We start from the raw sequence: 22,172 nt of genomic DNA, 5'->3' as shown, positions 1-22,172 counted from the left end.
ACTGTATTCCATTTAGTTGCATCAATAGGCTGCTGTTACATCATCCAGCTGCTCTGTCTGAAGATTAAATGAAGCTTTAGAAGCCAAATGATAATATTTACTTGCAACCACTAGACCTGTCTAATGCATTATGCAATTAAGAATACAAAGATAAAGATAATCACGCGCAGTTGTCAGGGAGCATTAACTTAATCAATGAGTGAATAGTGCTGTGACTCTTGTGTACAAGTGAACTTTTGTTCATAATGATAGACAAGTTCTCAAGCATATAGATAGATAGATAGATACTTTTTCCTTAACGCTGAACAATTTACAGGCTAACGTCTCGGCAGTAAAAGAAATAACATTGAAAGGGAATAATTACAAAGTGCATCCTAGCTGAATTTAGGTTTCTATAAATTTGTTTTATGTTGTGGTTACGTGGAAAGCAATGTCACCAAGAATCTGGATTCCCTCCTCTTCAAATCGAAGGCATTATTTTGAATATTTACCGGTTTTTTTTGTTTGTTTTTTTGGAGGGGACCAGTTGGTGATGAAGTGTACTGCATCACAAGGTTAATGCTCTCTTTATGAATGCCTCATTTAATTATTTAGTTACTTGAACGTTTCACAAAGAGCTCTCACAACGTGTTTAATTCAAAAAGTTCATCGACAGTGGCCGTTGCCCAAACTCGCGTTGCGTCATCGCAAGGCTGTGACGTAGGCTGAGCTCGCGCTGTCTGCCACAAAAGAGAGCAACGCTCGCGATCGAGAGGCAGGACCATAACCGGCTTTTCTTTCATCCATAACAAATCTAACCCGCTAACTCGCTTCACCATATGTGGTCATCACGTTCGTGTGGGAACTGTGTATTTTAAACACGTTTATTCAACGAAACCGGTAAGTTCGCCTACTTGTGTAAATGTTCTTGAGTATGAATGGGGGCTGGTGAGAGCTGAGTTTATTCCACGGAGTCGTGTTGGGCTTTTGGCTTCCACTACATTAATTACTCGCGGTGGATGGAAACGTGTGGCTGCTTTTAATTCCCGAAAAGAAGTTTTATTAGCTGTGACTGTTCTGCTTTGGCATTGAATGTACGACTAAGCATACAAAAGGAGCATCTTTTCGAACTAAACTTCAGCGAACAGCAGTTAGCTTGTCGCCGTGGTGCGTTCAGGTCCTGCTGCAAATGGTGGCTTGCTTGCAATGTGCAACAGGTTGACGATATATTTTTGTGTCTAAAATGGTGACGCACTGGCTTGTCACTGGGAGCCGTCTTGATGACACCATTCTCAGCGGCGTGATCCACCCTAGACTGCTAGAGTTGTGTGTTTACACTCACCGTATTTGCAGTACATCAATTGGGCGGCTTCTCCAGAGGAAAACCATCAAAAGTTACTTTTGCCTTTGAAATTCCAAGTTCTTGCCTGTAGCTTTGAAGCAAACCTTCATCCCTTTTGGAGTCGCCAGTACAGTTAGGTTGTAGTCCTACAATTATTAGTGTTGGCTTTTGTGATTTACATGGCTCGCCTTAATGCAGCATCTCATTGCGAAATTTAACTTGCACGTTGTCTAACTACCATAAATTTGTATTATAGGTCGTTGTTTAGATTTAGTTTAGATTTTTAGCTTTTCGACAGGCATTTGTTTAAATGCAGAGCTTGTGCCCTCTTGGAGCTGTCCTGATTTCTTCTCTGTTGGAAAAATGTCTTCATGCTCGTATGAATGTAAATACAATTATTTCAAACCACTGCACACATGCACGCATTTGAACCGGGGCATTGCCAGATGTTTTTTTAATTAATTTCAAGGATACTAAGGAAATCAGAAACAGTTTCAGGTCTTTTATTTAAAGGTCTCGAGGTTTAAGAATTGAGTACACTTGTTATCTACTTGTGAAACTTCAATTGCGGTTGAAATTGCTCATATTTTTTAGTGGTTCTTTCTCTAGGTCATTCCAAATGTTAATGCAAATGCTTTTGTTACCACGATGACCAAGGGTGGTGATAGGGCTACTCAGTGTTGCCACTTTAGCAATTTGACTATATTTATAACTTTACTGATACCATCCTTTTTTTAAGGATACACAAATCCCATGACTCCAGTGGCCAAACTTGAATTCTTCTTTGACTTGCTTGCCACCATTGGCTTCCCCCCTTAAATCAAACACCTATAATCTCTAATCTCGTTGCACACTTGAGTACAATGACAATAAAGGGATTTCTATTTCTATTTCTATTTTCTAAATCTTTACATACATTTTCCCTTGTTGAGACATCACTTACCAAGCTGCTGTCCATCCATCCATTTTCTATCCTGCTTGGTCAGGGTCACAGACAGCTTGATCCTACCCCAGTTGACCTCTCGGAAAGATAGACGACACGCTGGATTCGTTGCCAATCAATCACAGGAGACATGTTGAGGCAGACATGTGATAGCGCTACAATGTAGTTCGGCTGACAAGTCATGGGCGGAGAAACTTGAATATGAGAGCAGTTATGTAAATGTGACAAATTGTGTCTACACAATTAGGAACATTCAGAATAGCTGGGTCAGACAGATTATTCGATATTTTTATGTGTGTGTATTGCATCTTTATCTTGTTGGAGGACTTGTGAGCTGCGTCTGGGTCCAAACATTCTGACACTGGGGAGTTTTAGTTCATGTCTACAGGACACTTTCCTTGAAGCATTTTGGTTGCAGATATGGCTTTTATGTTACGTCAGTTTCATCCCCAACGTTTTACATCAGTTGTGTTCCCACTACGGTGAAACATGACCCGGTCAAGGGATTTGGAGTTATACTGTATCACATAAACCATGTAGTCTAAATCTAGCCTTAAAATGTGTCAAGCAATGGATAACTTCTAAGGGTTTGCATCTCTCCACAAATAACATTTTGATACGGTTTTCAATATGATGGGTAAGAAATTTAAAGTGGAACTACTCAATTCAGTTTGATATGGTACAGTTCAGTTCGAGAAGGTATAATATATAGCCTTTTTTGTTGTCATTTTGCTTACATTTGAATGAACTTGTCAGTAATGTAAATATGCCATTTCCATCTCCAATCTATCTCGTCAATAAAACACGATTCGTTCCGTATACGATTCGATGCACTTACATCTTTGAAAGATTTTCAGTTCTAATTGTTTTTTGTTACACCCCTATTCCATTGGGTACTTAAACACAATGTAATTCATGCTACCCCAGTATTTGGTTGGATATTCAAAGAAATAAATCTGAAAGTGTTAACTGTCTGCCAGCTGAACTTGCCAGTCGCACAGAACAACGCCGGTCTGGGTCAATCTCTTTGTGACAAGGCACAAGTGACTGATTGTGTGTGCCATGTATTATTGCAAAGGATACACTCAGTCCCTCGTGCTAGTGGTGATGGAGACATGAGCCTGTTACAAAACAACTGCTGAGCAATGACAATGAGACCAACAAAGCATGAAATTGAACCTCTTCTCAATTATTGCGTGAATTAAACGTGTAGGATGATTTCTTGTGGTCGTGGAAAACATACCGGCTTCTCCGTGTTAGAAGCCCTTGCAGTATTGGCCTTCATCGAATAAAACAGCAAAGGGGATCACAAACTACGGTATTCAAATTTGCCCGAAGAATTGTGCGTAAATATTTCCGCGATGGCCAATGTGCCCTGAGCCTCCAATTTTCGTGACATCAAAGTTAAGCGCAATTTGTGGAAGTGATGTGTTGCTGTACAATAAAATTAATGCGTACTTGGTTGCATTGTTTTAGTTTTGGATTCATAATGTGTTAAAAACTATATAGCTGGCCTTCATATTTGGTAAGTGCAGAGTAAAGGGCGAAATATTTCTATCCAGTCAAGCGCGCTTTTTCTTTTTCTGCCCTCTTGCCAAGGGACTTGAATTCTCACTCATTTTATTCGCATTGTCCACTTTTATAATCTGTAGCATTCCTCTTTTCCACGTTCCCTTTATTTCCTGATCATAAATCAAAATAAGACTTACTTTCTTTATTGCATTTCTTTAGCGTTCCCATAAGACTGATGATGGAAAAATTGAGTCAGGCTTTCCCGTTTTTAGCTAAGTGCCTGGCTGTGTTCCCATTACTACTAAGATAATTACCCAAATGTTGTGTATTGTTTAAAAATAGAAAGTCTGCGCCGTTTCTATATTGTGTATGAGTTCATGATGTTCTTCTACTGATGTTGCACATACCTTTACCCATAAACAAAGAAATAAAACTGTTAAAGCTGCCTTTAGGTATGCTGCATCACTGTTAGTGCAAACTAAAAGATCCTCAAATCTGTTGACATTTTCAAATAAGAAAGAGAGACCGGACAGGGGGGGAAATCTGCAAATAATTGATACCTATTAAAGTGCACTGAGACAAAAAAAAAAATAACCCCCAAAATCTCTTAAAGCAGCGACGATATACCGCCAATAAGCTTTGTCCATTAAAAACAAAGCTTGAACCCCCCGACAAACAAACAAAAGAAACTATTAAAAATATATATATATATATATATTGAAAATAATTCTGCAAATAGGTGAATCCACAGGTGCCGAACCACGAATATGAGGTTGTCCACACTACATTACACTCGACTGTAAGCACACTCACTTTGAGGTCGCTGTCTTCTATTCTTTCTGTCATTCCATGCGGGTCAGTGAACTTGACCTGTCTGCGTTCCAACGCGATAAATTTTGCTCTGACAGTGTGCTGGTGTACCAATCCACTGACTTAAAGGAGATGTGTATGAAATGCGCTATTTGAAACCGACAATGTATGTAATGTGCTAACTGACAAAGGAAGTGGTTGGCAGGTGTAGACAGTTTAAGTAATATTTCTCTCTGATGGTTTAAAAGCACGACTGAACAAGATTGGAGTCCTCCATGGATAATCCTAAAAAAGAACATCATGTCATGAAGATAATTTTGGCCAGCTCAGGCTGGAGGTGGATCTCAATGATGCTCCAAAAAAACATTAATTTTGCCAGGTTTAATCACCCATGTAATGATGACATGCTCAAAGCACAATGTGACATGACATGTGTGGCTATTTTAAGGAAGGACTGCATTTCTTCCAGCACATTTAGCAGCATGATCCCAGTGGGTGTAAATAATTATGTAAATATTTCACATTTAATATATAATTTTATACAATACATTAAACTATGTGTTTAATACGTTTTCCATTGAGTAAACCCCCCAGCTATATACAATGCAACTACTACTTTGACACATAAACTATTCATATGAATATAACATTGCAGCATGACAACACTGAAAAAAAGACAGCCATTTGTTAAATTCAAACCCTTAAATTAGTGCCAGTTTGTTACCACATTATTACTACATGTTGTTATATATATAAATATCATCCGGGAATCTGACTAGTTTGTGAAAACCAATAGCACACAGAGTTGTAGATAATTACTTGCAATATGGAGACCACCTGTGCGTATTCAGGTATTTTAAAAGTGGGTGTTTTTCCATCCACATAAAATGACAACAGCATCACGGACATTGGCTGGTTATGTTTGTTGCGTAAGATGAGGTATTGTTAGCAGTGTTAATGTGCCGTTCTTAGCTGCTCTGTTGACCCTTTCTTTGCTGAGGCCTATTCTTTTATTCATCCACAGCATGTTATGACCAGAGAACACAAGTGTTATTATAACCATAGAAAGTCTATATAAAGATGAGCTAGATGCACTATATGAAATAAATTACACAAGTAGAAACCCACTTAATACCTTTTGGACATTTCAAACAGTATATGTACATTGCATCGGAGAAAATTGAATTATTGAGTTTTTCAGTCTGAAACTGAGATGCAAAACATGACTGAAACAGCAACAAATGTTATTATCACAGAGATGATAATGGTGGTATCATTATCCACAAATTGAGGACTGAAAAAGACGTATTGTCATTGGACCCATTTCTGTTAGTATTGATTAGGTATGGTCGACAACCCATCCTGCCAATGCCAGCCTTATGTCCATGTACCAAGGCACAGTCTTTGTGGGCGATTTACTTTCTGGAACTAAATGGCATGCACGACTGATGTTTTATAATTATACTTTATCCATTTCTCATATTCCCATTAAGATGCATTTTCTCTATGTATAACTTTAGAAGCGGTATTATACACTCCGCTTATTGTAATTCAATTTCTGTGGACAGTTAAACTGTACCCTGTATGATTAAAATATTTTTGTTGAATTTTTACTACACTGTACTTACCATGGTGTCTTTCTAATCCTGTACACACACAATTAAAAAAAAAAAGAAAAGGCAAAAACTAATACTAAAACAGTCTTTTTGGAAAAAAAAATAAAACTAATAAAAACTAACAAAGCCACTCTGAAAGCTAATTAACTACCCCCCCAAAAAATAAATAAAAACTATCATAACCTTGCTCAAGAGTTGAGTACTTGTACTGGTGTCGGTATGGAAAAAAAGTTGTATTGAACATCCCTAGTATTGATGATTGAAATATACTTTGTAAGCCTGTTAATTCCACCAGGATTTCTCTGGAACATCCATTTGTATTACAGTATCCCAAATATGTCTGTGTGTGCGTGCGTGTGTGTGTGTCAACTGTGGGAGTATGTCCCAAGGGGTGTGTCATAGGTCAGAATGACGGTTAGTATATAATGCACAAGCAGGTACATTGACATTTCCTCTCATCAAGACACAAGTTAGACTTCCTTGCAGTCTCATCACAGGTCGTTATATATGCAAAGCTTCCTCAGTGTGTTTTCCCAGCAAGTGTGTCATCTGTAAGTCAGGAGTGAGTGTGGTCTCTCTCATTGTGTTCTTTGCTTCCCCCAGTCATTTCGGATTTCTCCAACCTTTCATCTATTTCCTGTCATAATCCAAGGTGCAGTTTCACATCCTCATTATGGCCATTGAAGTTCAGGACCACCATTTGCTTCATTGAATTGGTGTCCGATAATTTATTTGTGATCTCGTGGATTTTGATTGTGTGGCATCAGCTGTAATTCTTTGACTGGTCAGCATGTTGAGATGCATTCAAGTAACTCATATGACTCTGCTCATTATGGTATGCAATCACAAGGAGAAAGTGAGGAATATTTTACTTGCAAACGGACTTGTCTGGACTTGCATTGCAACCTTAACGTACATAAACATTTGTCAGATGTTTTCCAAAAGTCGTTGGTGGAATCTCAAGCATTTCCATGTACAATTACTGACATAAAAAATAAACCGTGTATTGTTAAGTACCCTAAAAATTGGAATTCTTCCTTATAGACCTGTATTGAATTCAATGTAATAGTTATTAAGCAATGGGACTATTGACTATTTAAGCATATCTCATGAGTAAGTGCCTAAATCCATTTGAACATATTTTGTCAAATTTTCTTCTGCAGATCATATGTGCATACAAGATTACATTGAAGAAGATGAGGAACCACCTTTGCTGCTCAGCTATTGTTCTTCTCACGGTAAGGCTGTGCAGTTTGGAACACTAATACAAATGATAACACTAACAATTAACAATAAATCCGTTACAAATGGAGAGGTGGCATGTGGGTTATGATGTGCCTCCAGTTTGAACAAAAGCTTGAATGCCTCATGAGATGACACGTACGTGTTGTTTTGTGTTCTCCAGGTGTTTGGCTGCCGTGGGACTGCAGCAGTGCAGTGTCAGTGGGGAGAAGGGTGTGTGTGTCTTGAATGCTCTGCCGGCCAAGAGCCTTCTAAAGTGAGTCAGACCTCTTTGCAAAACGAAAAACCGGGAGAGAGTTGACTCACATTTGATTCCGTAGAAGATGTTAAGCTTAGCTGTACAATTACTCATTACTCATGATTGTCTTCAAATGTACTGGCATTTTTTCAAATTTGCTTGTCGATATGACCTGCAGCAGGTCTGGGTTTATAACGGTGTAATATAATAGATATGACAGGAATTAATGTCCCCATAACTTCATTAATGAGTACTTTGTGCCATGCAATGCCTTCTGGCCAAAGTTATTATTATAATTTTGGAATTTGAATGATAGTCTTTTTGTTTTGCATTTTTTTTTTTTTTTTTTTTTTTAATTTAGTTAGTATTAATTAGTTTTCAGGGTCGTTTATGTGTGCCCTGCAATTGTCTGGCAACCGGTTCAGGGTGTACCCCGCCTACTGCCCGTAGGTAGCTGGGATAGGCTCCAGCACGCCCGCGACCCTTGTGGGAAGAAGCGGTACAGATGATGGATGGATGGTTGCTTTGTTAGTTTTTATTAGTTTTAGTTTTTCCAAAACAGTTTAGGTTTAGTATTACCATCGTTTTTTTAATGCTGTTTTACATCTGTGCAATATTAGAAAAACACCATGGTAACTATAGTGTAGTAAAAATTCAACAAAAATATTATTTTAAAACATTTTCATAATGCAGGGTGCAGTTTAACAGTTCACAGACTTTGAATTACAATAAGCGCAGTACATGATACAACGTCTAAATTTAGATGCATGCATGCGCCCTAATTAAATGAAGCTAGGATGCCTTGTTTGCCTAGTTGCCAACTTCTAAAGTGGATTTATGGTTTGAATTCTTGTTGAGCACATAGAGACATGTTACATGATGACAATTGGTATCTCTGTGATTAGCAATCGGTGAATGTTGCAGGCAATTTATGTTTTAGGATAATTTGTCATTTTAAAGACGTCATTTAGTGAGTCAAAAATAGATTGTTTTAACTATGATAGATTTCAAAAACTAAATTCCTAATTGTGGTCTTGCCATTATCTAAGAGTTGCATTTAATATATTTTGTAGTTTTATATATTTTCTGTTTTCTATCTTACCAGCCTTGTGGGCAAGTCCACACTCGAGCAGAGGAAGTGCAGTGTCGTTCATGCAAGACAGGAACCTTTTCAGACTCGTTAGACTCTGAACTGTGTCGTCCACACTCCTCCTGCAAGCTCCGTGGGCGAAAGCTTGTAACCCCCGGCACTGCAAACTCCGATGCTGTGTGTGGAGACTGTCCTCCTGGGTAATGACCCCCAAGTCTTTTGTCTACATTTGTAGCAGTTTGTCGTCTGTATGCGTAGTCATTTGGCTTTGTAACTGTCGGCTTCTGTGGAATCTATTCATTTGAACTGTTGTTTTGTTTAATTGAAAAGACACAAAATGGTATTTGCCGCGGTTGTCAGGAGACTGAGGGGAAATCTTTGTTGTTGCTTTTTTATTGTGTATTGTCTCTCTCTTCATCCTGCCAAATATTGTACCGTATGTTTTATTTATTTATTTATTTTTTTTACACAGATTCATCTCCAAACGGAATGTGGGAAATGCTTCAACGAAAAACCCCTGTGTTAAGAGTAAGCATGTCTATTCCTACTGTTGCATTCAACGCCCAATCTCCCTATTAGATTCAGTATCTCAAAGGGACAAAAAAAGACAGATAAAATCATTTGTGATCACGATCTCTCCCCCCAGTGACTGTGCAAATCAGAAGAGTGCGCGCAGTAGGACAAGGCTCGTTAAGTGGTGCTGGAGGACCAGTCAACGACACAGTTGTGCGCAGCGCTGAGGAGAATACGGCCGAGTATGCTGTGTTCGCCTTGGTCCCCATCTTCTGTGTGATGGGCCTGCTGGGTATCATGATTTGCAACTTCCTGAAGAGGAAAGGATACCACTGCAATGCTGAGAAGCATGGGGTTGATGCGGAGGCAGCCACACCTCAGAGAGAAGGTGAGCCATGACTGGACAGAAATCGGTGGAAATAGTCAGTTCAATCCCAAATTTCTAAGTGCAGGTGGTAAATCTTTTTGAATAACCCCTAGTAAAACCCGACCCAGAAGTGTGTGGTGGTTGCGTATATTAGTAATGTAACTTTGTTGCAAATGTACATGTCTCATATTTTGAACCGTGACCTTTTCCAGGCCCATTCATTACGGGTCATGTATGCGGCAACTTTCCGAGCGCACACTGTTATTATTGGGATTTTTCTATTTGAGAAGCGGGAAAAAACATTCCCATAAAGTCGCCGGGGAGTCAGAGAGAAAATAACTTTGGTAAACAAAAAAAGTGAGGAAGTGTAGAGGGTAGTATGGATGGGAGAACGAGGAAAGGAGGGACTGAGGGCAGGTGGGAATGAGGGAGCGAGTGATGTGGGTAGAATAACGATTCCCAAAATCTTCTTTATCAGAGGCCGCATAAAGAAAAGAATATGCTTAGGATATTTTTCAAATGTATTTCATGATTTGGACACAAACTACAAAATCACTCACAGTTGATGTGTCTGTGCTATTGGTTACCTTGTGACTGAGACAAAAAAAATAAAATCAGAGCTCCAAACTTTTAATGCTGTTGCATTCCTTATATGTGCCGTACAATATTTGAGGTTCTGTCATAAAGTCACCTCAGAGTTGAAAGCTTTCCTCACACTTGGTCAGACAGCAAGATGGGGAAGATCTTGGATGGCAGTTTAATTTGTTTAATATTGTTGAGCAAGCAAATGCGATGTAGGACTAATGTTTGTTGGAACATCATAGAAGTTAAATACTATAATTACAACCTCGCAAATTAAAGGTTCCGACTTGACTTGGGTGAAAAATGTATTGCAGTGTGGACTGCAAAACAGCTTGCTTGTTAGTTTATGTTACACACCAGAATTGGTTCATCTTTGTTGGAATTAGAAGTTACAATGCAGACCAGCGACAACTTTGAGTGGGCTTTTAAATGTTATTTTTTTCACATTTTTGTCATACAAATATAAAAACATCAAGGCTTTAACCTTAACTACACACTCTTTGGTGATGCAAGATGGCAGCATAACTTTTTCAGGAAGTGGAGATGAAGGCGAGCAGCGTGTGTCCTGGAAATTACTCTTTTCTGACTTTGCATCACATATTGAACTTTATTTTTTTACTGCTTACTGTCGCATGATCCATATTTTACCAAGCAGTAAGAGCAGACAGACACGTACCCCTTGTCTCTATCTGTTCTGTTACGCTTCACCTTCATTTCTGCTCCTAGTCATCCCCATAGAACTGGGAAATTTAAATGTCTCCGACATTACCGGTATTACCCTTCTGTGGTGACATCATAAAAAAGCCAAACACTTTTTATGCTCAATGAGCTGATGTCTGAGTCGATCAAATGACGTCTCGCCTGGCATCACCATGTTTTCATATGAAATGCCGTTTCTAACCCAAGGGGCTGTTGTTGTGTTCGCTCGCCTCAGGCCAATAGCACAGCAGCAAGATGAAGGACAGGTAGTTGATGTGCACAAGTAAACCGATTTACTCAGCTGAGCTGGCTTTTCTCTTTCACCTGATGCCACAAGCTGTGACAGCTGATGAGCCATACGTTTGTTTTTTTACGAGGACATCAGAGCCAGAGCGCAGCTGCTCTCGACAAATGTGTCTTACACGCACATGTGAAGCTGACAATGTTGTCATTCATGAAATATGGATTAAATTTTGATTTAACAAGCAAGATAGTGATGTTAAAGACATTCAAAAAGCCTCACTCCCACAGAAATGTTGTTCCTTTTGGCTTGGTGCAGATGATCATTTTTATTACTTGAGAGGAAAATATTTTCTCTTCACCATCGTATACATCATCAAACTTTCTAACTGAGAGCAAGCAGCTGTGACTCTTAAATACATTTAGATTTGAGTGTGTTGATGGAGGACCAACCAACCAGTTTGAGTTGTTCTCTTCCTCTGTTGAGAATCTTATTGTGAAACATGAGCTGTCATGCACTAAATGGAACCGCCCCAATCCCATTACCTCTTTTCTCTGTCCTTCTGGACTCCTTTTCGACAACACGTCAACCTCATGTGAACATGACACTCCCATCCCTCGCTCTTCTCCTTTCCCAGCCGGATCAATAATTCAATTAGGTGCTCACCTCATGGGTTTAGGTCTCCTCTTTCATCTCCTTTACTCAGCCATCTCTTGTACTGTGCTGCTCTATTTTGCATCTGCACTGGCAGCTTTGAGAGAGGAAATAGTGTGTGTAACTGTAGGTTCAAGCAACATACCGTACTTCTTTTTCTCGTTTGTCATTATTATGTAACAATCCTTGGCACGTTTGCGTATCTGTGGTCCTTGTTAGGATTTTTATGACAAGTACATACACTTCAGATTCCAGCACATAGTGTATGTCATCAACCCCAGTCACTAGGGAAGGCCCATGATGAGGACTCACAGCCCGGGGCAAGTTGAGTTTGTCAGAACTCAAATCCCAAGTGACAGTCTTCTATGTGACTTCAAGAGTCGGAGAAAAAGACGTAAAAACAATGATGTGTTGGAGTTCTACTGCAGTATATTGAAACAAGATATTAAAACGGGAAAAACTCATAAACAAATGAACTTGCATGGTCGGGCCACATGTCTCAATAGAAGAGTGAGCTCAATGTTGTGAAATTAATGCTGTTATTCTCACATGGCAACAATCCTTGTGGAGACTAAGCTGTTGTTGCCTAACAGGATAGAAATGACACTGATTGTCAAATGTGTCCTTACCAGACAGAATTACACACAATTATATATGTGGCTTGTTGCAAATGTCTGCACTCAGACAGAGGGTGCCTTACAAGACAAATAAAAAGTCTCACAGTCATGTGAATTTTCATTCTCTGATACACACGACATAATTGCTGACAAGTTACACCGCACAATACGTAGAGCCACTTATGTTATTTTACTTTATGTAAACCCCTTTTATGAATGTACTCTCTTCCACAACCTTTTCTCAAAATTGAAACTGATTCCCCTATAAGGCCACAGAGCCACAATGTTTATTTACAGGCCTCTGCTTAAATAAATTGCTGAGCAAAGTATTTTCCAATCTCTTCTCAACTGCTTTACTGGTTTTATGGGACGGTCACTGGGTTGCTATGGAGCCACCCTTATCAGTCCCATCGTGTGCTAAGGCACGGCATCGCAGCAATGACGTGTGAACATGGCTTGAAACTGGCTGCCACTTTGGCTTTGTATGAGTTATGAACGAAGTGCATTTTTTATCGGCTGTTCACCAAACACATGCGTGTGATTGTGGTTGATTGGGCATGCTTTGTCAATAATGGGTTTGTCCCACTTTAACCCAGAAGGAATCAAACTTGGAGCTTTCAGTCAAATTGGAAGCATACTGTCCATGCATTTACACATTATTTTAATAGTTCACTAACTTTGAATACATAAACACTGTTTGTTAAGTTCAATTTCAATTGGAGACTGTATGACTTTTGATATAACAATTTAGAGTGCTATCACATAAAGTGCTTATTAAAATTAGTCTTACTCTTCTCGCTCCAGGTAATAATTACGATGACCTAAATGAAGACACCATTGGCATTCTTGTTCGTCTAATTACTGAGAAAAAAGGTAGGGATGTTCTTACTTCAACATGTTTTGAGTGGAAATCTAATATACATATGGTTGAGCAAATACTTAAAAGTGTTGCTTTTCAGAAAATGCTGCTGCTTTGGAAGAACTACTGCAGGAGTATGAGAGCAAACAGATGGCCCTGAGTAAAGTCTCATCTGTCAAGTAGGTCCACACGCACACAAACGCTGACAGGCACGCCTACAAATACACATGTATTTAGTCATGCTGTCTAGGATAACGCACAAAGATGAGACAAAATTGGGGGAAAGTGCTTTGCTCCTTGATTTTTTTTATTTTTATTTTTTTGTTTTGGGACAAACATCAATAGGCAAGCCCACAAACTGTAATCTTATAATAAAAATACATGTATAAAAAAATAATGATGTGCAGTAATTTACTGAACATTTTCAGACTGGAAAAACAAACATTTTACATTTAAAATGAAAATGAATAATTATAAAATGATCAGGTGTGTGTAAATGTCATTTTTCTCTAAATTGTCCGAATGGTTTTATATGCGTAGCATTTTGAAAAGATCTCTTCAACATGCAGCTCTTGCTGAGATCAAGCAGAGAAAAAATAACATCTAAATAAAATTGGAAAAAAATAAATTGCTTTCAGTCAGTGTTTTACAGATGAGTCCCTAACATGTTTGTGCCATCCAATCATTTAGTTGCTTAATCAGTATTTTAAATTGAAGAGTTGCTCCTGAGTTTTAATATTCGATATATATGGTTATATTGAAATTCTTTTTTTGTTTTGTTTTGTTTTTTTTGTCTGTTTTCTTCAAAAAAAATATATTTCCACTGTGTGACTCCGCCTTTCATTTTTTTCCTGCCTCAGGTTCCCAATGCTGCCTCTCCTGTCCTCGTTCTGCTCCCTCCCCAGGCTTTGCCCCCATCATTCGCACTTGCACACCATCTCTGGCCTTTCCGACTTGGGACCAAAGCATGGCTACCGTTGCTCCCGATGTGCCCAGAAGAAATGGCCCGCTGTACCTTCTCTGGATTCCCGAAAAGATCCATTTAAACCCCCACAGACCTATATCTTACCTACTTTGAAAACGTCCACTGAGCAGAAGAGGGAACCCCTGCTGTCCGTAATGTGTACACGACCCGTGGTGCCAAAAACTGTGCAAGAGACTGTGGAGGGCAACGAGGCAAAGGAATGGACGGAGCTGAAAGTTCTGTCTGTGGGAAGGTGAGATTTCATATGTCATCAGTCACAACAGTTACACAACATCTGATTCATTCAACAGATTTTGCAAGACTCTGGTTCAATTTCAACAGGGGGGTACGTACCTTTTCCCCTCCCTGCATGGAAATTCTTTGTCACATCCAGTCATGTTTGTGTTCACTTAACATAATTATGTTCAGATATAATGGAAAGTTAACATATACCTACAAAGTATCACGACAATGTCCATGTCCCAATTTTAGAACAAATACAACTTAAAATAATTTCCTCGCAAGAAAATAGACATTTCTTGACTGGTTTGACTTAGAATAAAGAAAAATAGCAAGAAAACATGCTCAATGTAGTGAGGTAAAAATGCAATAGATTAATTTATAGTCAAAAATGAAAATCCACAATAACTGAATCGCAAAGTAGCAAGGGAATACTGTACTGTAATTTTCTTTTTGTGACTCTTCCTTTTTTTTTTTAAACAGATTTCAAGTGGCTCAGATCCCTGAATACAAACCAGTCATAGAGGAAACCAGGTCACCAGCCCAGGAGCAACGTAAATCCCTTTTTGGTGGGATTCAGTTTTCTTCCTCTTCATTAGCGGGCCTCATGAGGTATGACAACAGATCCTCATCTTGATCCCCTTGTCTAATCTTTGTGTACTTGACCACTGTTTAGAAAAATAGTGTGTGTAAAAATATTTGTCATCTCTGGCCAACAACAAATTTAGATCATCAATATTATACGTGGGAAAATTTCATCAAGGTTCATACTTGTAAAAGTAATGTTGCAAAAATATCCCCAAAGTCTCAATATAATGACACTGTTTCAGGTGACGAGAGAAGCTGTATGATTATACTACCTCCTCTGACAAGGACGACCACTACTGCAGGCTTGACACACATCCAGCCACTGGGCCCAACCGCGCTGCGAGAAGTTGTTTCATGATGAGCAAAATGAAACATAAAAGAATGAACAGCATGAAGCTTAATCCCAAGATAAAATGTGGAGAGCACTTAATTGGAGCAGAGAGGTTTATACTATATTAGAGGATTAGCAGCTGTCATTGCTCTGCACTTTAGGGGCAGGTGAGAAGAAGAACACACCCCGGTGTTTGAACATTCATAACAAAAGACACATGCTCAGGTAAACGTGCGCTCATGCTTACGCAATAGACTGTCTTTTGTCCCTGTGTACAGGACAACTGTATGGTGAAAAGAAACCATATAATCCGAAGTGTGTGTGTATATAAAGTGAGGTAAACATTCAACCAGTTAGTGTGCAACATGATCCAAAAATATGAATCAAGTTTTCATCACGATCATATAACAGCTTCAAACTATACTACAATAGCCGTAGTGAAAGAAAGAAAGAACAAAATGTTCAATTCTAGTTCAGTAAAATAGCGTCTGTTGCTTCCATGTTATTTGGCTGTTTAGACATGAAGAGAAAGTAAATGTTTTACAAAACATGAGTTTGTTTTAATGAGGCATTCAGCAGGAGTGAAGGGAGAATATAAAAGTAGTCACATAACTCTTTGTCAACAAAATGTGAGCAAATATATTTTTCAAATAAATGTACAGCTTGGAAGACAGCAAAAGTATTTTCTCTCATTTCATATGTCTAACATACAACTGCTCATGCAAAAAAGTCAATGTTCTTGTCAAATCAAGACAAAAAACTGCTGCAGTCAGGTACTTGATCAAAATTTAAAAAAAGAACTAAAAACTCTAACTTGACTTTTGGAAAAAAAGATTATCTACATATAATTTCAAATAACATTGTTTAACTTATTTCCACTAATAACTTATTTTCACTTCAAAAGACCTCATCTGCATATTTATGAAATGGTTGCTGAGGGTTTTGTGGTTTTAGTTGACATTGTACTATATTATATTTATAGCACTTTTATGCCATCACCTTGTTACAAAAATATTTAAAGGACGAGATATGATGAGGATAATAATCTTTGCGTCTGTCGTCCTTGTGTGTTTTCAATCTGAAGTGTTGCTGTATTCAAGAAAAAAATGCATCTCAGTGTCACTTTTTTTGCAAATGTGTTTTTACTATTGAAATAAAAGAGGGAATTTATAAGGCCTTTTTGTTTTTTTGGGGGTAGGGGTGGTTGTGATCTTACGGTGGATGCCATTAAAATAATGTAGTTGAGGTATTTGAACTACTGTGCTTGCCGCATGATTGTGACGTCAGTTGGAATTCAACTCAATAGTTTTAGTGGTTGGTCTCTATCCCCATCTAGCGGTTAAAATCAACTACTACAGCGGACTGAGTTTGGCCCTGCTGGGACTTGTTCGTTAAAGCGTCATTCTACGTCACAGTCAAAAGTGAGTGTACCATTATTTTTAAAGTTTTAATTTGCAGCTGTTAGCTTCTTTTGACATGAGACTTGCAGGAAAGTTAAAACATGACGCATGGATTCACCTTTAACAATGTTCTCTGAAAGTTTAGTAAATAAACACGTTTTATAGAGTGATTAACTTTACAGCTGTATGTTAAGTTAGTTCACAATGTTATTTATTTACCGATAAATTAAAATATTCACTCTGTCGAATGGAAAAAGTCTCACCAAAATAGAGGTTAACCATTGTCTGAATTCATTTGTGTTCTACTCCATTCTTATAATCTCAGTTGTAAGAAATGATGTGGTCATATCTTTTCATCTGACCCGTCTCTTCCTGGTGAGATTACTACGGACGTCTTGTCCAGCCAAGAAGTAAAGGATAGGGTCCATGCAACTGTTGGCACTGGCTAATGGACGGGTCACCTTGTAGGCAATGCTGGATGTCTCAAGCAAGTCGCAGCTGACCTGGAAAAGTTTTACCATTAAGCATTTGGACACGTGATAACATGTTGGAACAGGATCTGATGTCCTCACCTGCGCAGGATTGACCTGTCTCAGGTATCTGAAGGAATAATACAAACTCCTGGTGAGGTGGAACGGGAGGAAACAAAGCATAAATGTTGCTAGCACGATGATGATCATCTTCACTGATTTTTGCTTGGTGCGGCGGGCTCCTTGGCCTCCTCCTTCGCCCTCTGTCGCTCCTCCACCACCCCAACCAGGTTCCAAAAGCTTCCGCAGCATCAGGCCGTAGCACAGCATCAGCACCATAAAGGGCAAAACAAACAAAAACACTGACATCGCCGAGCTGTACACCAAGAAGTTGTCAAAGAACTCTGGGCTGGTTGTGTCGTAGCAAATCTTCTCTGTAGCCACATCCCTGAACAAGAAAATTGACATTTACATGATTATAATTGTGTTTCATGTGATTAATGAGGATGGAGGCACCTTATTCTTGAGAAGTAAAGAATAGGTGACTGGCAGAATAAAACACAGGCCCAAACTGCCACAGACACCAGTTTGGCCCGACGAGCACTGATCCACTTCAGGGAGCGGACTGGGTAGCAGACGCCTACAAAGCGATGCAGGCTGATGCAGCATAGGAACATAATAGAACCTAGAAAAAGAATCCAAGTTGCCAAAGGTTACATACTGTATACCAGTGGTTTCCATACAATGACCCGGGCACATGTGAGGACTGTGCTGCAGAGAATCCTGGAGGAATCCTTTCATGGATGCATGCATGTTCAGTGTCTGAATACTCATCATACAAAAAAACCCCCAAAAAACACAGTATACAGTGTTGCCTTGAGATGAGTGACAAAACTAAGAAGTTTAGCGAGATTCGATCAGACGATTTATTTTGAATTTCGAGTACTGTATGCTAGCAGTGAACGCAACTTCACGACAGGCAGCACTTGAGTACTTACCACATAGCTTTGACCTAATAAAGTTTCTTAGGCTAACACTAAAAATGAAAAATGTAATATAGCATCAATTTTGCACTCTATAACTCTTTAAGTAACGGATAATTGAGCAACATGTACACAAACAATAACAATACTTGCAGACTCTTTATATGCTCTTTATACTCTGCGAAGAACTACTGTTACAACAGCTGCTGCGTCAATTGTGAATTGCTTCTTTGTGCGTGTCCCTACATGCGGCAAGGCGCGTTGATTGAATTGAAGCAAAAATGCGGCAACAACTGTTTAATTCTTTACTATTTGTTTCAGAAAGAGTAGCACTATTTTTCTCATTAAAAACACATTGAAATAATATTTGTTTGGAAGGTTGGCATTTCTAATCCGATCATTTGAGGGGCAAGTGTTTTGAGTTGCAAGCCTGGTCACGGAATGACTTAAACTCCTATCTCAAGGCACCACTGTACTATGAAGTAATCGTTAAGAATCGCACCATACAAGTTAGCAAAAAACAGGAATCGTATGAGCTTGCAGAGTGGTTCACCGAAGGGCCAGTCATTTTCATCCGCGTAGTAGTAAATGAGGAAGGGCAGCGTGAGGATGTAGAACGTGTCACACATTGTCAGGTTGAACATGTAGATAGTGGAGGGTTTCCAGTGTTTTGTGCAGAACACAATCGCGTAGAGCGCCGTGGAATTCAGTGCCAGGCCGAACACGAGCACTAGGGAATAGCTGACAGGAAGTAAAATGTATTTAAAATCTTCTTGAAAATGGCAGTTGAAGTTGCTGATGTTGCCTGGGTCGGTGTTGTTCATGCTGACTAGTCCGCCTACAAGAAAACAGATGACATAAATATTGACTAACGAGGTTTCAGAGAAAATATTAGACTCAAATATTTGTATAGGGTATGCATAACCTTATTAGACACACCTACATAAAAAGGACATTTGTATTGTAAATTCTGTGCTTTATTATTTGGGTTAGAGGTTGCATGAGTGTAGAACTGCACCGCAATAGAGCTTTTTCTGACATTTTGCTTCCTTTATATTCATGCAGCTCATCCTCTACTTTATGGATGCAGTGGTTTGTGTTAAGGTTTTGGTAGGAATGGATGTCCAGCTTGTAAACGCCTTTGAAAAGGTATCAGGCAAGCATGAAAAAATAACAACAACAAAAATAGTGCAGAACAAAAGCAATTTCCAGAGGCTTTTAAACTGCCTCTTCCAAGCACTACAGACACAGTTCACACTATTCAAACTAGTACCATTGCACATCTCGACAATCTACATTTCGAAAAAGAAGAGATAGTACTATTTATGTTGCATCGTGCACTTTCCACTTTCCTAAAAAGAAAATATAAAATGTTTTCATTTTAAACATTATTGTTTCTTTCCCTTTTTTTACATAAAATATGAAAAGTTTGTTTAATATTTTGTTCTCTTGGCCCATTACGTCATGTTCTGGTTTTATTTAGATTTTTTTGAATTTAGTATCATGTTTTGTTTTTTTTGCGGTCTTTTGTGTGTCTCTCGTCATGCGTATTGTGTCCAGCTGTGTTTGTTTACCCAATCCATTGTGTTGACCAATCAGCTCCCTCCAAACCTTTGTGCCTTGTACTTGTACAGGTGTTCCTTGTTGTCTCATCAATTTGTATTTATTTCAGTCCTTGTCGGTTTATTGTCTGCTGTCCAGTCCAGTTCTGTCCAGTCCCATAACTTATTTGCGTTTTTTCTTTTCTTTTGGGAATTAAACACTTTTTATTTTAAACCACTCCCTGCATTTTCAGGTCCTCCTCCTTGCACATTGTGACGTATCAGATGTGAACCGATACAAGACCTTAATTAGAGGTAGAGACTGAGCGGTGATTTTTGACGCACCATTACACCCGTAGCAATTAAACAGATCCCTAGGTAAGAGCCACTATTGTGTGATAGATAATCCAAATCAATGCTAGGCTGACGTTAAATGACCGTATTCTCCTAAAAAAATAGTCGCTTTGGCATTTGTGGTCAAACGGAATACGTGAGACCTTCCAATATAGCCTCTCATCAAGCGACACACCCAGGTAGCCTATCTGTGGTTAGAAACAACCTCCGTGTTCCCAATGATTATTGGCATTGGTTGAGCTCCTCTCCTCCCATGCCTGCAATCCACAATCAAGTCGTTAATTTTTCTGATGTTAAGGATACGATGATTGTGTTCAATCCAATCTATACGGACACCTTGATCGTCTCCATCAAGCTATAATTTCTGTTGTTTCACTGTTTGACTTGGTTGCTTGAGGGTAACCATAAGATATGACTCGTGCCGAGCACCTTTGACAGCCCTCTGTCAACAAGACCAACTGTACCAAGTTACCAACCTATACCTAGTCTACCAAAGCATATTTTGGAACTGCATGTACGATCTCATGTAGAACCAGAATTGGCAAAACTATCTGTTGACCCAGTACTGCATTCTTGTCTCATTCACTTAGTTTACGCATGTAAAACCTAAACCCCAAAAAATGCTTTCATGTTTATTCAAAATATCCTCTTGGTACTTGTTTTTGGTCGTTTCTCCCTTTCCATGAACACAACAAATGGAAATTCATAAGAGGTAACATACCCGACAGAGGAAGCTCGTCCTGTTGCTGCTCTCTGATAGTCCTAGGTTGTCTGCATACCAACTGTTTTTGTGCCAAAGTATAGCAAATTTGAGTTGAAGCCGGTCGAGCTGGGACCTGCACGCGCAGAGACCCCCGAGGCTGTTATTCACATGAAGTACGGTCAAGCAGGTCACTTTTCATTGCAAAAATGCCGTCAACTTTACATGGCAACAATTCAACCATTCACACAGAAATTCTGTTCATTTACAACAATTAGTTATGTTCCTTCACTTTACTTTTCTTACCTCAATACAGCTGAATGCAAGTAAAAAAATGATAAACATTCGCGGGCAAAAACATAATTGCAGAACCCGAACCAATGATTCTAGGCAATCCCCCCCACACCACAGCATAGTTGTTATACCGAGTGAGTGAATGTGAGAGCATTTAATATCTTACCTGTTTCTAAAATGTGTTTAATGATTAGTCCCTTAACCTTGCCCATGGATGCATAAATTTACATACATTCATTCACACTACTTGCTGTTTTTTTTTTGTTTTTTTTACCATTTTTCTTTTTTTATAAATAAATAAGTTTATGCCTCAAAGCACAGCGGTGCAGGGTTTGAGTCCGGCTTCGGCCTTCCTGTGTGGAGTTTGCATGTTCTCCCCATGCCTGCATGGGTTTTCTCCGGGTACCGCGGTTTCCTCCCACATTCCAAACACATGTATGGTAGGTTGATTGAACACTCGAAATTGTTCCCATGTGTGAATGTGAGCGGGATTTTTTGTTTCTGTGTGCCTTACGATTGGCTGGCAACCAGTTAAGGGTGTACCCCGACGACTGCCCACTATGGATGAAAGTTTGTTGGTTCGGGTTAGCATTCACTTTAAACATTGCTGACCTTTATACAGATGGTGCAGTTTTGGTTCCTGCCCCCAAACTCAGACCAAAAACAAAATGATGAAAAAAAATGGGTGGCTTGTCACGAGAATGCAATTTGATGTATACTGTGCAAAACAAATCATGTGAATGACTTGCCGTAACAATCCTTGATTGAACAACCCAAAAGGTGCTAAAATGTCATCAGGCTAAGGCGCAGAATATTTCTGTTAAGTTGTTTTTTAATTTGTGAAGTAAAACAATATATATATATATTTCACTCTCATTCTAAATTAAATTAGGTTTAAAACCCAAACATTCTTCAGAAATTGCGTGAAACGAAACCAAAGGTGGAATTTTACGAGCAACTCATCGATTTTTCTGCGCTCGACTGCGTTCCCTTGTTGCTATGC

At 39.0% G+C, this 22,172-nt stretch overlaps 2 protein-coding genes across 3 annotated transcripts; one reads left to right on the top strand and one right to left on the bottom strand.

The window, feature by feature from the left end:
- The first annotated feature begins 688 nt into the window (after nucleotides 1–688).
- On the top strand, nucleotides 689–16,602 carry relt (RELT TNF receptor). Of its 2 annotated transcripts, XM_088300736.1 has the most exons (11): nucleotides 689–879; nucleotides 7,366–7,440; nucleotides 7,608–7,700; nucleotides 8,788–8,972; nucleotides 9,245–9,300; nucleotides 9,419–9,673; nucleotides 13,250–13,318; nucleotides 13,405–13,483; nucleotides 14,165–14,521; nucleotides 14,992–15,120; nucleotides 15,339–16,602. In XM_088300736.1, exons 2-11 carry the CDS (start codon nucleotides 7,399–7,401, stop codon nucleotides 15,340–15,342), a joined length of 1,269 nt encoding a protein of 422 aa, XP_088156862.1. In that variant the 5' UTR covers nucleotides 689–879; nucleotides 7,366–7,398; the 3' UTR covers nucleotides 15,343–16,602. The 2 variants fall into 2 exon arrangements, with proteins under 2 accessions (XP_088156862.1, XP_088156861.1); XM_088300735.1 differs by lacking the exon at nucleotides 15,339–16,602 and having other exon boundaries at nucleotides 14,992–15,145.
- Nucleotides 16,603–17,128: 526 nt separating this feature from the next.
- p2ry2.1 (purinergic receptor P2Y2, tandem duplicate 1) lies at nucleotides 17,129–21,287 on the bottom strand. Its single transcript, XM_088300648.1, has 6 exons — nucleotides 21,182–21,287; nucleotides 20,897–21,011; nucleotides 18,783–19,118; nucleotides 17,814–17,982; nucleotides 17,400–17,745; nucleotides 17,129–17,330 (listed from the first exon to the last, which is right to left on the bottom strand). Exons 1-6 carry the CDS (start codon nucleotides 21,218–21,220, stop codon nucleotides 17,181–17,183), a joined length of 1,155 nt encoding a protein of 384 aa, XP_088156774.1. The 5' UTR covers nucleotides 21,221–21,287; the 3' UTR covers nucleotides 17,129–17,180.
- Nucleotides 21,288–22,172: the final 885 nt, after the last annotated feature.

This window comes from Idiotropiscis lumnitzeri, chromosome 7, assembly GCF_059441095.1.
Source record: "Idiotropiscis lumnitzeri isolate Australia: NSW breed Sydney's pygmy pipehorse chromosome 7, RoL_Ilum_1.0, whole genome shotgun sequence".
NCBI lineage: Eukaryota > Metazoa > Chordata > Actinopteri > Syngnathiformes > Syngnathidae > Idiotropiscis > Idiotropiscis lumnitzeri.
Note: the sequence above shows the minus strand (reverse complement) of the source record. Positions and strands in the feature narration are given on the sequence as shown.

What these genes read in the sequence shown, in the direction of transcription:
- relt (XM_088300735.1), top strand. Translation starts at nt 7,399, where the DNA reads ATGAGGAACCACCTTTGCTGCTCAGCTATTGTTCTTCTCACG. An exon ending in GAAAAACCCCTGTGTTAAGA is followed by an intron (nt 9,301 to 9,418) that starts GTAAGCATGTCT and finishes CTCTCCCCCCAG; the next exon opens with TGACTGTGCAAATCAGAAGA. An exon ending in AAAGTTCTGTCTGTGGGAAG is followed by an intron (nt 14,522 to 14,991) that starts GTGAGATTTCAT and finishes TTTTTTAAACAG; the next exon opens with ATTTCAAGTGGCTCAGATCC.
- p2ry2.1 (XM_088300648.1), bottom strand. Translation starts at nt 21,220, where the DNA reads ATGTTTATCATTTTTTTACTTGCATTCAGCTGTATTGAG. An exon ending in CTTTACTTCTCAAGAATAAG is followed by an intron (nt 17,746 to 17,813) that starts GTGCCTCCATCC and finishes TTTCTTGTTCAG; the next exon opens with GGATGTGGCTACAGAGAAGA. An exon ending in GACAGGTCAATCCTGCGCAG is followed by an intron (nt 17,331 to 17,399) that starts GTGAGGACATCA and finishes AAACTTTTCCAG; the next exon opens with GTCAGCTGCGACTTGCTTGA.